Source organism: Pristiophorus japonicus, chromosome 6 (genome assembly GCF_044704955.1).
Source record: "Pristiophorus japonicus isolate sPriJap1 chromosome 6, sPriJap1.hap1, whole genome shotgun sequence".
NCBI lineage: Eukaryota > Metazoa > Chordata > Chondrichthyes > Pristiophoridae > Pristiophorus > Pristiophorus japonicus.
In genome coordinates this window covers 48,152,752-48,168,343 of record NC_091982.1, presented here as the reverse complement: position 1 = coordinate 48,168,343, position 15,592 = coordinate 48,152,752, and the positions used below count along the sequence as shown (strand labels likewise).

The 15,592-nt window shown below is 53.1% G+C and overlaps 1 protein-coding gene across 1 annotated transcript; it reads left to right on the top strand.

Annotated features, from left to right (window-relative positions):
* The first annotated feature begins 2,270 nt into the window (after window positions 1-2,270).
* LOC139266109 (membrane-associated progesterone receptor component 1-like) lies at window positions 2,271-6,790 on the top strand. The gene is made up of 2 exons (XM_070883957.1): window positions 2,271-2,768; window positions 6,756-6,790. Exons 1-2 carry the CDS (start codon window positions 2,429-2,431, stop codon window positions 6,788-6,790), a joined length of 375 nt encoding a protein of 124 aa, XP_070740058.1. The 5' UTR covers window positions 2,271-2,428.
* The last annotated feature ends 8,802 nt before the right edge of the window (window positions 6,791-15,592 follow it).

Below are 15,592 nucleotides of genomic sequence, written 5' to 3'. Positions count from 1 at the left end.
ATGCATAAGGGTTGCGATTGGTTTTGGGGGGACTTTTTCAGGAACGGGCTTTCAATCGGCGCAGAAACTGCTTTGTTCTAATAAGTTATTGACCCTGTACGACCCCAGTAAGAAATTGGTTTTAACATGTGATGCATCATCCTATGGGGTTGGGTGCGTGTTGCAGCAGAGTAATGATGAGGGCCAACTCCAACCTGTGGCTTATGCCTCCAGGTCGCTCTCCCAAGCAGAAAGAGGGTATGGGATGGTTGAAAAGGAAGCACTCGCATGTGTCTACGGGGTGAAAAAGATGCACTAGTACCTTTTTGGCAGAAGGTTTGAGTTAGAAACGGACCACAAGCCGTTAACATCCCTGTTGTCCGACAGCAAAGCTGTCAATGCCAATGCGACAGCGTCGTTCAAGCCGGCTTCCAATGGCCAGGCGGAACGTGCAGTCCAAATCATAAAGCAAGGCATGCTCCGGATTCAAGGACCCTCCCTTCAATATCGTCTATCGCGCCTCCTGCTGGCCTACAGGTCCCGACCGCAGTCGCTCACGGGGGTCCCGCAAGCGGAACTATTCATGAAACGTACACTAAAAACTCGGCTGTCCCTCATTCATCCAGTCTTGTCAGACATTGTTGAGGGCAAGCGCCAGTTCCATAATGAGTGCCATGACTGTAACTCAAAGGGGAGATGGATAGAAATCGATGACCCTGTATTTGTTCTTAATCACACTGTGGGGTCCAAGTGGCTCGAGGGTACTGTAATTGGTAAAGAGGGGAATAGGGTCGTAGTGGTCAGACTCAACAATGGGCAGATATGCCGCAAGCATCTGGACCAAGTAAAAAAAAGGTTCAGCGTGGACACTGAGGAACCTGAGGAAAATCATGAGATGCTGCCCACACCACTACCAGTGAACGAGCAACAAGAACCGTCAGCAGCATGCACGGTCCCTGCGGTCAGCCTGGATGAGCCGGAATCACCACAGGTGACAAAGACGCATGCCAAGGCTCAACAACCAGAGCCTCAACTGCAGCGCTCCACGAGAGGGTGTCGATCGCCTGAAAGACTCAATCTTTGACCCAAAGACGTTGGGGGGAGGTGATGTCATGTTTGTAACCTCACATAACTGTAACCTTTATGTAACAACACTGTACACTGTATACACCTGAGAAATGCACACTTTGACCACAGGGGGTCAACTTGTGGGAGACACTCCTCACCTGGTCATCCAGGTATATAAAGGGAGGTTCCACGCAGGGTCATCACTTCTTGGTCCTGTGAATAAAGGTACAGGTCACTGAGTGACCTTGTTTCCAGTATGTGCCTTGTGGTGATTTGCTGTAGTGCGTAAGGACACAACAGTGCCATTGTCTGGGAATGACAGGCCCCGATCTGCGAGGACCATCAGCAGCAGGTCAAGGCCTTAAAAGGTGAGCAGTGTGGAGCATACCACTTCAGGGAGCAACACGAGCTGGTGCAGGAGGGTGACGACTGTGAAGAGGGCGACTGGTTTGGACGTCACCATAACCCAGGTCGGTGATTTGGAGCGCGGGCAATACAGCAGGAGCGACGAGTGATCGTGGAGTGACGTGATCGGGTCTAGGAGAGGCATGGGCCCAGGAGCAGCACGGGACAGCCCACACTGCAGTATGTTTGCGCACTAGATCTGTGCAGCAGAGCTGGTCTCCAGTCGTCTTGATTAATCCTTGCCACTGGACCAAGACCTAGCTCTGTCAAGCCCGTGTGGTGGCTGGTGTGCAATGGCCATTACATGTTAAAAAGATCCATCTTCCACCCTTCAACATGTAGTTCGCGTTTTGGAATATCAGGTGCCTCAGTGAAACACCTGAGAACTCATCCCTTTTTGGCGTGGAAGCAAGTCATCCTCAATACGAGGGACCGCCTATGATAATGATGATGATGTGGCCTAACTAGTGTTTTATACAGTTCAAGCATAACCTCGCTGCTCTTGTATTCTATGCCTTGGCTAATAAAGGCAAGCATTCCGTATGCCTTCTTAACCACCTGGCCTGCTACCTTCAGGGATCTGTGGACATGCACTCCAAGGTCCCTTTGTTACTCTACACTTCTCAGTGTCCTACTATTTATTATGTGATCTTCACGGTGCGACAACGACAAGAGAAACTACAATAAGCTAAGGGAAGGTGGGGCGGGCACTGTTTCTGGTCCTCCTGGTCAGGGGGCGCTGAAGTGGGCGCGGTTTCTGGTCCTCCTGGGCAGGGGGCGCTGCGCTGGGCGCGGATTCCGGTCCTCCTGGGTAAGGGGCGCTGAGCTGGGCGTGGATTCAGGTCCTCCTGGTCAGGGGGCGCAGCGCTGGGTGCGGTTTCTTGTACTCCTGGACAGGGGGCGCTGCGGCGTTGCTCGTCCTCCTGGGCTGGGGACGGTGAGTGTCCATTGCTCCCCTTAGACGAGCAGCGTCAAGATGGAAGAAGAGGCGGTGCAGAGCGCGGTCGGGCCCAGCGTCTTGCAGGAGATCTTCACCAGCCCCCTCAACGTCAGTCTGCTCTTCCTCTGCCTCTTCCTCCTCTACAAGATCGTGCGCGGGGACCGGCCGCCCGACAGCGACCCGGCGGATCGCGAGCCGCAGCTGCCCCGCCTCAGGAGGGACTTCACCCCGGCCGAGATGCGGGAGTTCGATGGCGATCAGAAACCGCGGATCCTCATCGCCGTCAACAGCAAAGTCTTCGATGTCACCAAGGGCAGGAAATTCTACGGACACGGTACGTCATTTAGGGCCCCGAGTGACCGCCAGCAGCTGCTTTGTGAAAACTCCCCCTCACCCCCCCCCTCCCACCCCCGTCTCGTTGCCCCCTCCCCCCCCGTCTCGTTGCCCCCTCCCCCCCGTCTCGTTGCCCCCTCCCCCCCCGTCTCGTTGCCCCCTCCCCCCCGTCTCGTTGCCCCCTCCCCCCCCGTCTCGTTGCCCCCTCCCCCCCGTCTCGTTGCCCCCTACTCCCCCGTCTCGTTGCCCCCTACTCCCCCGTCTCGTTGCCCCCTACCCCCCGTCTCGTTGCCCCCTACCCCCGTCTCGTTGCCCCCTACCCCCGTCTCGTTGCCCCCTACCCCCGTCTCGTTGCCCCCTACCCCCCGTCTCGTTGCCCCCTACCCCCCGTCTCGTTGCCCCCTACCCCCCCGTCTCGTTGCCCCCTACCCCCCGTCTCGTTGCCCCCTACCCCCCGTCTCGTTGCCCCCTACCCCCCCGTCTCGTTGCCCCCTACCCCCGTCTCGTTGCCCCCTACCCCCGTCTCGTTGCCCCCTACCCCCGTCTCGTTGCCCCCTACCCCCGTCTCGTTGCCCCCTACCCCCGTCTCGTTGCCCCCTACCCCCGTCTCGTTGCCCCCTACCCCCGTCTCGTTGCCCCCTACCCCCGTCTCGTTGCCCCCTACCCCCGTCTCGTTGCCCCCTACCCCCGTCTCGTTGCCCCCTACCCCCGTCCCGTTGCCCCCTACCCCCCGTCCCGTTGCCCCCTACCCCCCGTCCCGTTGCCCCCTACCCCCCGTCCCGTTGCCCCCTACCCCCCCGTCCCGTTGCCCCCTACCCCCCCGTCCCGTTGCCCCCTACCCCCCCGTCCCGTTGCCCCCTACCCCCCCGTCCCGTTGCCCCCTACCCCCCCGTCCCGTTGCCCCCTACCCCCCCGTCCCGTTGCCCCCTACCCCCCCGTCCCGTTGCCCCCTACCCCCCCGTCCCGTTGCCCCCTACCCCCCCGTCCCGTTGCCCCCTACCCCCCCGTCCCGTTGCCCCCTACCCCCCCGTCCCGTTGCCCCCTACCCCCCCGTCCCGTTGCCCCCTACCCCCCCGTCCCGTTGCCCCCTACCCCCCCGTCCCGTTGCCCCCTACCCCCCCGTCCCGTTGCCCCCTACCCCCCCGTCCCGTTGCCCCCTACCCCCCCGTCCCGTTGCCCCCTACCCCCCCGTCCCGTTGCCCCCTACCCCCCCGTCCCGTTGCCCCCTACCCCCCCGTCCCGTTGCCCCCTACCCCCCCGTCCCGTTGCCCCCTACCCCCCCGTCCCGTTGCCCCCTACCCCCCCGTCCCGTTGCCCCCTACCCCCCCGTCCCGTTGCCCCCTACCCCCCGTCCCGTTGCCCCCTACCCCCCCGTCCCGTTGCCCCCTACCCCCCCGTCCCGTTGCCCCCTACCCCCCCGTCCCGTTGCCCCCTACCCCCCCGTCCCGTTGCCCCCTACCCCCCCGTCCCGTTGCCCCCTACCCCCCCGTCCCGTTGCCCCCTACCCCCCCGTCCCGTTGCCCCCTACCCCCCCGTCCCGTTGCCCCCTACCCCCCCGTCCCGTTGCCCCCTACCCCCCCGTCCCGTTGCCCCCTACCCCCCCGTCCCGTTGCCCCCTACCCCCCCGTCCCGTTGCCCCCTACCCCCCCGTCCCGTTGCCCCCTACCCCCCCGTCCCGTTGCCCCCTACCCCCCCGTCCCGTTGCCCCCTACCCCCCCGTCCCGTTGCCCCCTACCCCCCCGTCCCGTTGCCCCCTACCCCCCCGTCCCGTTGCCCCCTACCCCCCCGTCCCGTTGCCCCCTACCCCCCCGTCCCGTTGCCCCCTACCCCCCCGTCCCGTTGCCCCCTACCCCCCCGTCCCGTTGCCCCCTACCCCCCCGTCCCGTTGCCCCCTACCCCCCCGTCCCGTTGCCCCCTACCCCCCCGTCCCGTTGCCCCCTACCCCCCCGTCCCGTTGCCCCCTACCCCCCCGTCCCGTTGCCCCCTACCCCCCCGTCCCGTTGCCCCCTACCCCCCCGTCCCGTTGCCCCCTACCCCCCCGTCCCGTTGCCCCCTACCCCCCCGTCCCGTTGCCCCCTACCCCCCCGTCCCGTTGCCCCCTACCCCCCCGTCCCGTTGCCCCCTACCCCCCCGTCCCGTTGCCCCCTACCCCCCCGTCCCGTTGCCCCCTACCCCCCCGTCCCGTTGCCCCCTACCCCCCCGTGCCCGTTGCCCCCTACCCCCCGTCCCGTTGCCCCCTACCCCCCCGTCCCGTTGCCCCCTACCCCCCGTCCCGTTGCCCCCTACCCCCCGTCCCGTTGCCCCCTACCCCCCCGTCCGTTGCCCCCTACCCCCCGTCCCGTGCCCCTACCCCCCCGTCCCGTTGCCCCCTACCCCCCCGGCCGTTGCCCCCTACCCCCCCGTCCCGTTGCCCCCTACCCCCCCGTCCCGTTGCCCCCTACCCCCCCGTCCCGTTGCCCCCTACCCCCCGTCCCGTTGCCCCCTACCCCCCCGTCCCGTTGCCCCCTACCCCCCCGTCCCGTTGCCCCCTACCCCCCGTCCCGTTGCCCCCTACCCCCCGTCCCGTTGCCCCCTACCCCCCCGTCCCGTTGCCCCCTACCCCCCCCGTCCCGTTGCCCCCTACCCCCCCGTCCCGTTGCCCCCTACCCCCCCGTCCCGTTGCCCCCTACCCCCCCGTCCCGTTGCCCCCTACCCCCCCCGTCCCGTTGCCCCCTACCCCCCGTCCCGTTGCCCCCTACCCCCCCGTCCCGTTGCCCCCTACCCCCCCGTCCCGTTGCCCCCTACCCCCCCGTCCCGTTGCCCCCTACCCCCCCGTCCCGTTGCCCCCTACCCCCCCGTCCCGTTGCCCCCTACCCCCCCTCCCGTTGCCCCCTACCCCCCCGTCTCGTTGCCCCCTACCCCCCCGTCTCGTTGCCCCCTACCCCCCCGTCTCGTTGCCCCCTACCCCCCCGTCTCGTTGCCCCCTACCCCCCCGTCTCGTTGCCCCCTACCCCCCCGTCTCGTCCCCCCACCGTGTCATTTCCCGCCCCACTGTCTCTTCCCCTCGCCCCACTCCCCCATTTCATTTCCCTCTGCTGTCTCTTTCCACCTTCATCTCTTTCACCCCCCCTACCCCACCAAACCCTTGGAGGATATCACTATCCAGGTCACTGATGATGAAAACCTGAAAGCTTTAGTTTGCATTGATATAATTATATATTTGAAGTTTTAATAATTTGGGGCGGGGCAAGAGGGCAGGCTTATTTTGGTGTAGGTGGGCAAAAATCTCCTCCTCCTGGTGTTATTGCCTACTATGCCTTTAAGAAGTAGCTTTGCAGATATGATTGTCCTTTGGCTGGACTTGTTTAATATTTTCCACTCAAAGCTTTAATTTATCTCGTCAGGGTTTAATTATAACTTAAAAGGAGTAGATTTTGTCATGTATCTTACATTATATATAACTGTATCCCAACATGCTATACATGACTGTAATAAGATATGAACTGTAACCACCAGCATACCTTGCCACCGGGGGTACACTTGCAAGAGACAGGTATATAAGCACAGGTCTCAGGCAATTGCAGCATTCCAGAGCTGTGAAATAAAAGGTGCAGGTCCAGAGTGACCTTGACTTCACTACATGCCTCGTGTGAATCTGTACTGAGGGGACAGGACTTTACAGATTTGCATACACATTTGAAGGAGTTAATATCTGTTTGCAAATCAGTTTCAGGATTGGCCGACGGTGCACGTGTGATATCTTGTGGGCATGTGTAAAATTAAGAAATATTACAGATACAGAAACCGTTGAAACTTCTTCCAGTCTTTTCTCAGGCAATTACATGGTTATGGTGGGGGTGGGGGAGCTAAGAAGTGTTTAGTCATGATGCACTGGCCATCGTGGTATCAGGCAGCCTTGATGAACCAGCTGTTTTTTTTTTCTGCCCATCAATTTAATCTGTTCTGCCTCCTATTTTCCCAGCTCCCCTTGAAAAGCACCTACGAGAAAAACATTTTTAATGTACACTGTTGTAAAATTTCTTGCTTGCAGTTTCTACGACAGAAACGGCGGGTGCAGTAGCATAGTGATTATATTACTGGACTATTAAGAGACCTGGACCAATGATCCAGAGACAGGAGTTCAAGTCCCATCACCAATTTAAATTCAGTCAGTTAAATCTAGAATAAAAAGTAACTAATGGTGACCATGAAACTACCGGATTGTCGTAAAAACCCATCTGGTTCACTAATGTCCTTTAGGGAAGGAATTATGCCGTCCTTACCTGGTCTGGCCTACATGTGACTGCAGACCCGCGGTAATGTGGTTGATCCTTAACTGCCCTCTGAAATGGCCTAGCAAGCCACAGTTGTACCCAACCACTACAAATAAAACTGGACAGACCACGCGGAATTGCACCAGATACGACAAAGGCACACCCAGAACGATCGACCGTAACATCTAGGGACGTGCCAAAATTGGGAGAGCTGTCTCACAGACCAATCAAGCAACAGCCTGACATAGTCATACTCACAGAATCATAGCTTTCAGCCAATGTCTCAGACTCCTCTGTCACCATCCCTGGGTATGTCCTGTCCCACTGGCAGGACAGATGCACCAGAGGTGGTGGCACAGTGGTATTCAGTCGGGAGGGAGTAGCCCTTGAAGTTCTCAACATTGACTCTGGGCCCCATGAAATCTCATGGCTTTAGGTCAAGCATGGGCAAGGAAACCTCCTGCTGATTACCACTTACCGCCCTACCTTGGCTGATGAATCAGTACTCCTCCATGTTGAACACCGCTCAGGAAACTCTGAGGATAACAAGGGCACAGAACGAACTCTGGTTAGGGGACTTCAATGTCCATCGCCAAGAGTAGCTTGGTAGCACCACTACTGACCGAGCAATGGCCATCTCTCAACAAGCGAGAGTCTAACCCCCATCCCTTGAAAGTCAATGGCATTACCATTGTTGAATCCCCCACCATCAACATCCTGGAGGTTACCATTGACCAGAAACTTAACTGAACCAGCAAGAGCAGGTCAGAGGCTGGTTATTCTGCGGTGAGTGACTCACTCCCTGATTCCCCAAAGCCTTTCCACCATCTACAAGGCACAAGTCAGGAGTGTGATGGAATACTCCACTTGCCTGGATGAATGCAGCTTCAACAACACTCAAGAACACCATCCAGGACAAAGCAGCCTGCTTGATTGGCACCCCATCCACCACCTTAAACATTCACTCCCTCCACCACTGGCACACTGTGGCTGCAGTGTGTACCATCTACAAGATGCACTGGAGCAACTTGCCAGGGCTTCTTCGACAGCACTTCCCAAACCCTCAACCTCTACCACCTAGAAGGACAAGGGCAGCAGGAACATGGGAACATCATCACCTGCAAGTTCCCCTCCAAGTCAGCACACCATCCTGACTTGGAAATATATCGCTGTTCCTTCATCGTCGCTGGGTCAAAATCCTGGAACTCCCTCCCTATGAGCACTGTGGGAGCCCCTTCACCACATGAACTGCAGCGGCTCAAGAAGATGGCTCACCACCACCTTCTCAAAGGCAATTAGCGACGGGCAATAAATGCTGGCCTTGCCAGTGGCAATACCCACCTCCCGTGAATTAATTTTTTAAAAAGGGCATCAAGTGCATTATTGCATCAAAAAAGTTTGGCAAACTCTTTGTCTCTTTCCCAACATTGACACAATGGCAGAAATGTCATTACAAAAATGTTACCAAAGCTTGCACACTATATCCTAGCGTTTGCATGTGGTGTGATTTACACAAACTGCTTCTGGCTGTTCGCCACATGTTCTTTTTTGTTTGGTGTCTCAGAATTGAATTTTTCTTCTGTACCAGCCCCTCCCTGCCCTATGTTGGCTACTACCTACTTGTTGGCCTTGAGGCAGTGCTGCATTGTAACCAGCTGATGATTGGTTACAAGCAGCACTGCCAGAGGTCTGGGAGTTTAGGATTGCAGCTTGACTCACCCTCTCATTCGATATTGCTTGCTGTGAAGAATTGCTGAATGAAGGGCGTTAACAAAGTTGATTACAGCAAATCAGAAGTGAGACAAGTTGAAATTTGGGAAAGCATAAGAAAGTTGGATGGATAGACTTGTAGAATAAATTACCAAGAAGCCCCATTGTCTTGGACAAAGTAAGAGGGATTAAAAGTAATTGGGTGGGTTTCTGGGGGAGAAAGAGATTGAGGACAGAAGCGAAATGAGTGTTGGTGGGGTTGAACTTTGATAAAAGAAACTGGCTTTTTGTCTTTGCGACCTTTTCCTCGGAGTTCTTACAAAATTACTTTGGAATTGATTGTAGGGAGGGTCTTTGGTCTGGACCTTAATGTTTGCATTCTTGTTCAGAGTGTTGGACACTGTTTCCTGCTCACAATTTATTGTTTAAATCAATACGCCCTCTATTTAGTAGCTCTCTGGTGGCAGGCTGCAACAGGGCTGGTCTATTTATACTGTTCCTGTTGGTCTTTTTTTTTTAAAGCGAGCTTAGTTAAACATTGGAGCACCACCCCCCTTCTCTTTCTCCCCCCCCCCCCCCCCCCCGGCCCAACCCCTTAGTCTGTGCTGTTGGTAAGCCTAAATTTTGGAGTCATTTATTTAAAAAAAATGTACCTGTATATCTATCATGTACAGCTTATAAAGTACTGTGCTGTATTTCCAATTATCGATTGCAAACTGTCACAAAGTATCTGTAATCACAACAAATCTGTGTAAAGTTAATTTGTCACGTAACTGGTGGTTTGAGTACCACCTCCACCAACATGTTACTGTGTTTGTTGATGTTAGGACCTTAGCTTTATTCCAAAGGAGAGCCTGCTGATAATTCAATTTGATCTTTTTAAGAGCAGACATTTGTTATTTGAGAGTTCCTGTGAACTTGGTGGAAAGTATAGGGAAATGAAAGAAAGAAGAAAGGCTTACATTTATATAGCGCCTTTCACCGGACGTCTCAAAGTACTTTTGGAGTACAATCGTTATAATGTGGGAAACACGGCAACCAATTTGCACACACCAGGCTCCCACAAACAGCAATGTGGCAGTGACCAGATAATCTGTTTGTGATGTTGATTGAGAGATAAAATATTGGCCAGGACACCAGGGATAACTCCCCCTGCTCTTCTTTGAAATAGTGCCATGGGATCTTTTTACATTCACCCGAGAGAACAGACGGGGCCTCAGTTTAATGGCTCATCCAAAAAACGGCACCTCCGACAGTGCTGCACTTCCTCAGTACTGCACTGGAGTGCCAGCCTAGATTTATGTGCTCAAGTCTCTGGAGTGGGACTTGAACCCACACCCTTCTGACCCAGAGGCAAGAGTACTCCCACTGAGCCTCAGCTGACACACAAATGAGGGTGATCAGGATGGTTGTTAAATGTTTTTATCAGTGTGTTGAGGATTCCTTTGATGGATAACCACATTTAATGGACAACTTGGGCTCTGTGGTAGATATATCAAAGATGGTGGTGGTGGCTGGTTCCAACGAGACTTTGACTGTATTTGAATCAGATTTTCATATGAATCAGTAAGCTACGTGGCACTACGTGATCTTTGATCCTCATCTGTTTGTGTATAGGAATGTCTTGCTGAGCTAACAGGCTCACAATTCCTGATGAGCATGCACCTCTGAATTGTCCACGAGCCTTTCACCTAAATCACACCTGGCAGTGCTCCAAAGTAATTGTGGTCTGGGTCAGTAGGTTTTCTGCTGTAACTCCCTGGCCATACTCTGAGGAACATTTCCCCTTGGCCTGGAAATGCTGATCTGTTTTGAAAATGTTTCCCTTGTCTGATGGTTTTACTCTGTCTGGTTCCAAGTGCTAGTCTCGGGATCTTTTATCTAATTGTTTAAGGACTCTGCAGGCAATCGCCAAAAATTAGTTTCTGACTTGCACAATACTCTAACAAAAAAAATTCAGTTGGTTGCAACATAGACTCTGATGGCATGGATGCATTCCACTTAATTTCAAGGTCCTTCAAAGAAAATCAGCAATAAAATGTCTCTTCTCTGACATTGATCTTGATGGTAATAAAGTATTTTGATCCACTTGTGACTGAAGTAACTTAAACAAGCTGGAACCTTTCTCCACTAAATGTGGTGTGCCGATGTGGCCAAACCCTATTTAGATACAACTTGAGATATTGAGATGTAGCAAACGTTTTCATAGTTACGCTAAACAAAATCGACTGTGACATCAGCTGGAGCAATCAATAGGCTTTAAACAGAGATCTTTTCTGTCACCAGCTTAGCAAACAGAACAATGGGCCCAAGTTTCCACATGATAAAAAAACGGGCGCCCTTCCGAGCTGGGCGCCCGTTTTTCGCGCCTAAAACGGCGCCGGAAAAAAAACGAGCGATTCTGGAGCGTTCTGCAGCTCCTTGCCTGCTTGGCGCGGCGCCCAGGGGGGCCAAGCCTACACTCGCGCCGATTTGGTAAGTGGGAGGGGGTGGGTACTATTTAAATTAGTTTTTTTCTTGCCGGCAGCGCTGCACGTGCGCGTTGGAGCGTTCGCGCATGCTCAGTGTGAAAAAACCATTGGCACTCAGCCATTTTTGTAGTTTTTGTAGTTCTTTGTAGCTGTTTAGTTTTTAAACATTTTTTAATAAAAGTACATTACTATCAGCACGGAGGCTTCTTGTAGCAGTGAGAAGGGTGCAGGAAGCCTCAAAGTTGAGGCAGCTGTTTCCCGATGACCTCCCCCTTTTGCCGTCGGGAAATGGCTCCTCAATTTCTGAGGCTTTCTGCAGCCTTCTCTCTTTCCCGCCAGCCGTCTGGAACGGCTCCATTCCCTCCGCCCCCCCCCCCCCCCCCCGGTGTTCGGTCGCCTCCCTCCCTCCCACCCCCCCGCCCGCGTTCGGTCGGGGCTCTCCCTCCCGCGTTCGGTCGGCTCCCTCCTTTCCCCCCCCCGCCCGCATTCGGTCGGCTCCCTCGTTTTGTGAGGCTTGCTGCACCATTCTTCCTGGCTGAAGCACTTTCACACAGGTAGGAAGATGGTTTATTTAATCTTTTCTTTGCTTATAAATGTTTATTCAGGTTGGATTTATTTGTATAATATTTGTATAAGTATAAATAAGGATTTATTGTAGAATTTAATGAGTTCCCTCCACCTCGTTCTGGACGCCTGATTTGTAACCTGCGCCTGATTTTTTAATGTGTAGAACAGGTTTTTTCAGTTCTACAAAAATCTTCACTTGCTCCATTCTACTTTAGTTTGGAGTACATTTTCACTGTGGAAACTTTCAAATCAGGCGTCAGTGGCCGGACATGCCCCCTTTTGAAGAAAAAATTCTGTTCCAAAGTAGAACTGTTCTACCTGACTAGAACTGCAGAAAAAAAAATGTGGAGAATTGCAAATTCTAAGATCGTCCGTTCTCCACCAGTTGCTCCTAAAAATCAGGGCAAATCATGTGGAAACTTGGGCCCATTATGTTAACATGTATAGTACTGTACTAAATTGATGAGATTTAAAATGTAGGGCAGTGGCTCAAATCCTGCACCAAGCTCATGGTCTACAGGGCTGTAGTGATACCTGCCCTCCTGCATGGCTCAGAGACGTGGGCCATACCTCAAATCGCTGGAGAAATACCACCAACGATGTCTCCGCAAGATCCTGCAAATGCCCTGGGAGGATAAAAGCAGTAACGTCAGTGTTCTCGATCAGGCCAACATCTCAAGCATCGAAGCACTGACCACACTCGGTCAGCTCCATTAGGCGGGCCACATTATCCGCATGCCCGACACAAGACTCCCAAAGCAAGCGCTCTACTTGGAACTCCTACACAGCAGACGATCCCCAGGTGGGCAGAGGAAACATTTCAAGGACACCCTCAAAGCCTCCTTGATAAAGTGCAACATCCTCACCAACACCTGGGAGTCCCTGGCCAAAGACCGTCCTAAGTGGAGGAAGTGTATCCGGGAAGGCACTGAGCACCTCGAGTCTCGTCGCCGAGAGCATGCAGAAAACAAGCGCAGGCAGCGGAAAGAGCGTGCGGCATACCAGTCCCGCCCACCCCTTCCCACAACGACTGTCTGTCCCACCTGTGACAGAGACTGTGATTCCTGTATTCGATTGTACAGTCACCTGAGAACACTCACTTTTAGAGTGGAAGCAAGTCTTCCTCGATTTCAAGGGACTGCCTATCTCTTTACATTGTACAAAGCGTGCACCAGATATAGCCAGCCGACATTTATCCCTCCATCAACATCACTATAACAGATTATCTGATCCCTATCACGTTGCTGTTTGTGGGACCATTGTACAAATTGGCTGCATTACAACTGACTACACTTCTTGTTTAAGTACTTCATTAGTTGTAAAGCGCTTTGGGGTGTCCGGTGGTCATGAAAAGTGCTCCATAAATGCAAGTCTTTTTTCTTTAGGAATTCTCCTCTCTCTTTAGTTTGGGGTAATTCACATCGTTGTCTTGAGCTGAATAGCAACTGGACATCTTGTAAAATCACCCCGCCCCCCCCCCCCCCCCTTAATCCTGATCAACTTTTTTTGCTGTGTTTCTGTTTTTGTAACAGGCTGCAGCCCCTTTACCTCACTCATTAACTCCACTAAATTTCAATGGCAGTTGTGTCCCTTTCTGGAGCGGAAACGTTCCCAATGGTTTATGATCATGTTTGGAGTTCCTTTTAAATTCTATTTCTCCCTCTGGCCCGCGATCAACTAGGGAGGGTGGTGTGGTCTTGTTCCCTGCCTCGGCCAATGCTGGCTATTGCTAAATGCACAAGAGTAAGCAGGTTGAAACACACAAAGTTGATGGAGGAGGAAGTGAGCTAACTTTTCAAAGATAAAACTCCTCTTGGATGTCCTTTTTGCGTGAGTTTGCCTAGCCTTTCTGCTGGGAGCAGGATCATGCCATAAGCAGATGAACCCATGCGATGGAACTGCTACTGTTGTACCTGAAATCAAATATTTTTGATAAACAAGTATTACTTGTTGAAGGTTGGGAGGGGGAGAGAAACGACTTATTAACTTCAGGTACTTTGCTGCATATTTACTTGGGTGTTTGGTCACTGATTCATACGACTAAATCTAGAAGATTATCAAGACATCAAATTGGGAATTCAGGAGGAACTTCTTTACCCAGAGAGTGGTTAGAAACATAGAAAATAGGTGCAGGAGTAGGCCATTCGGACTTCGAGCCTGCACCGCCATTCAATATGATCATGGCTGATCATGCACTTCAGTACCCCATTCCTGCTTTCTCTCCATACCCCTTAATCCCTTTAGCCGTAAGGGCCACATCTAACTCCCTTTTTAATATACCTTTACGAACTGGCCCTAACAACTTTCTGTAATCGAGAATTCCACATGCCCACAACTCTGAGTGAAGAAGTTTCTCCTCATCTCGGTCCTATATGGCTTACCCCTTATCCTTCGACTGTGACCCCTGGTTCTGGGCTTCCCCAACATCAGGAACATTCTTCCTGCATCTAACATGTCCAGTCCCGTCAGAATTTTATATGTTTCTATGAGATCCCCTCTCATCCTTCTAAACTCCAGTGAATACAAGCCTTGTCGATCCAGTCTTTCTTCATATGTCAGTCCTGTCATCCCGAGGATGTGGATCTCTGTACCATAGGGAGTAGTTGAAGTGAATAGTATAACGGGTATGAATATTGAAGCGAATAGTATAGTTGCATTCAAAGGGAAACTAGATAAGCACATGAGAAAGGATTAGAGGGTTATGCTGATCGAGTTAGATGTGGAAAGACTGGAGGAGGCTCGAGTGGAGCATAAACGCCGGCGTGGACTGGTCGGGCCAAATGGCCTGTTTCTGTGTCATATATCCTATATATTCCTACGTAATCAAATGTAAATTCTTGGCATGGAACTGTTCTCAATGTTTCTGAACTGGTACTTGTATTGGTTGTAACTTGTCTATGTTGTGGAATCTTCTAGTTATAGCAGAGGCACTAAAGAAAATTGGTTACATTGGGTATTGTAATTAAAATGTTTTGCCCATTGGTGCATTACAATTCAAATATCCTTGAATGCCAACAGATGCTGCTGAGCTGGTAAATGGGACAAATGCCACTTTAGTGCTAATGCAGTCTAATTCTCATCAGCACTTTGGTGGTTTGCCTTAGCCTGCAGTCTTTGAGTATATTAACATATATATTTTTACTAGAAATGTAACAGCCCCTCGAGCCTGTTCCATCATGCTATTAGATCATGGCTGATCTGTACCTCAAATCCATTTACCCGCTTTTGCTCCTTTTCTTTGATACCCTAACCTAACAAAATCTATCGATCTCTGTCTTGGAAATTTCAATTGGCCCATCATCCAAAGCCTTTTGGGGTTGAGAGTTCCAGATTTCCTGGCTGCGGAAATGTGCTTCCTGATTTCACTCCTAAGTAGCCTTGCTTTAATTTTAATATTCTGCATTTTCCCACCAGAGGAACTTGTAGCTACCCTATCAAAATGTTTTATCATGTTGAAAACCTCAGGTAGATCACTCCTCGACCAGGGTTTTGCGGGTACCTATCCGTACCTCTCTAAGGGCCCAAGTTTCCACACGCGCCTAGAACGGCGCAGTCCCGACCTGGACACCCGTTTTTCGCGCCACAAAGTGCGCCTAAAAAAATCCTCCGTATTCTCCACCTACCTGCAGATCCTCTGGCCCTCGGCGCAGCCAGCACGAGCTGTGGGGGGGGCGGAGCCAGGTCCCTGCGCTGAAAACAGTGCTGGGACCTCTGCACATGCGCGCTACAGTGGGCACGCAAGTGCAGTAGCTCCAGGCGCCCGAAGCACGCAGCCCCTAGCCCCTAGCCCTGGCCGAATGGCCTCACTGGGGCTGCGTGAATAAGGCTCCTCCCACGGCCAGTTCCTCCTTTCCCCGCACCTCCGC

Excerpts from the sequence above, each read along its gene's own strand:
- LOC139266109 (XM_070883957.1), top strand. The coding sequence starts at position 2,429 with ATGGAAGAAGAGGCGGTGCAGAGCGCGGTCGGGCCCAGCGTCTTGCAG. Across the intron at positions 2,769-6,755 it reads TGACCGCCAGCAGCTGCTTT|TTTCTACGACAGAAACGGCG; the intron begins GTGAAAACTCCC and ends TCTTGCTTGCAG.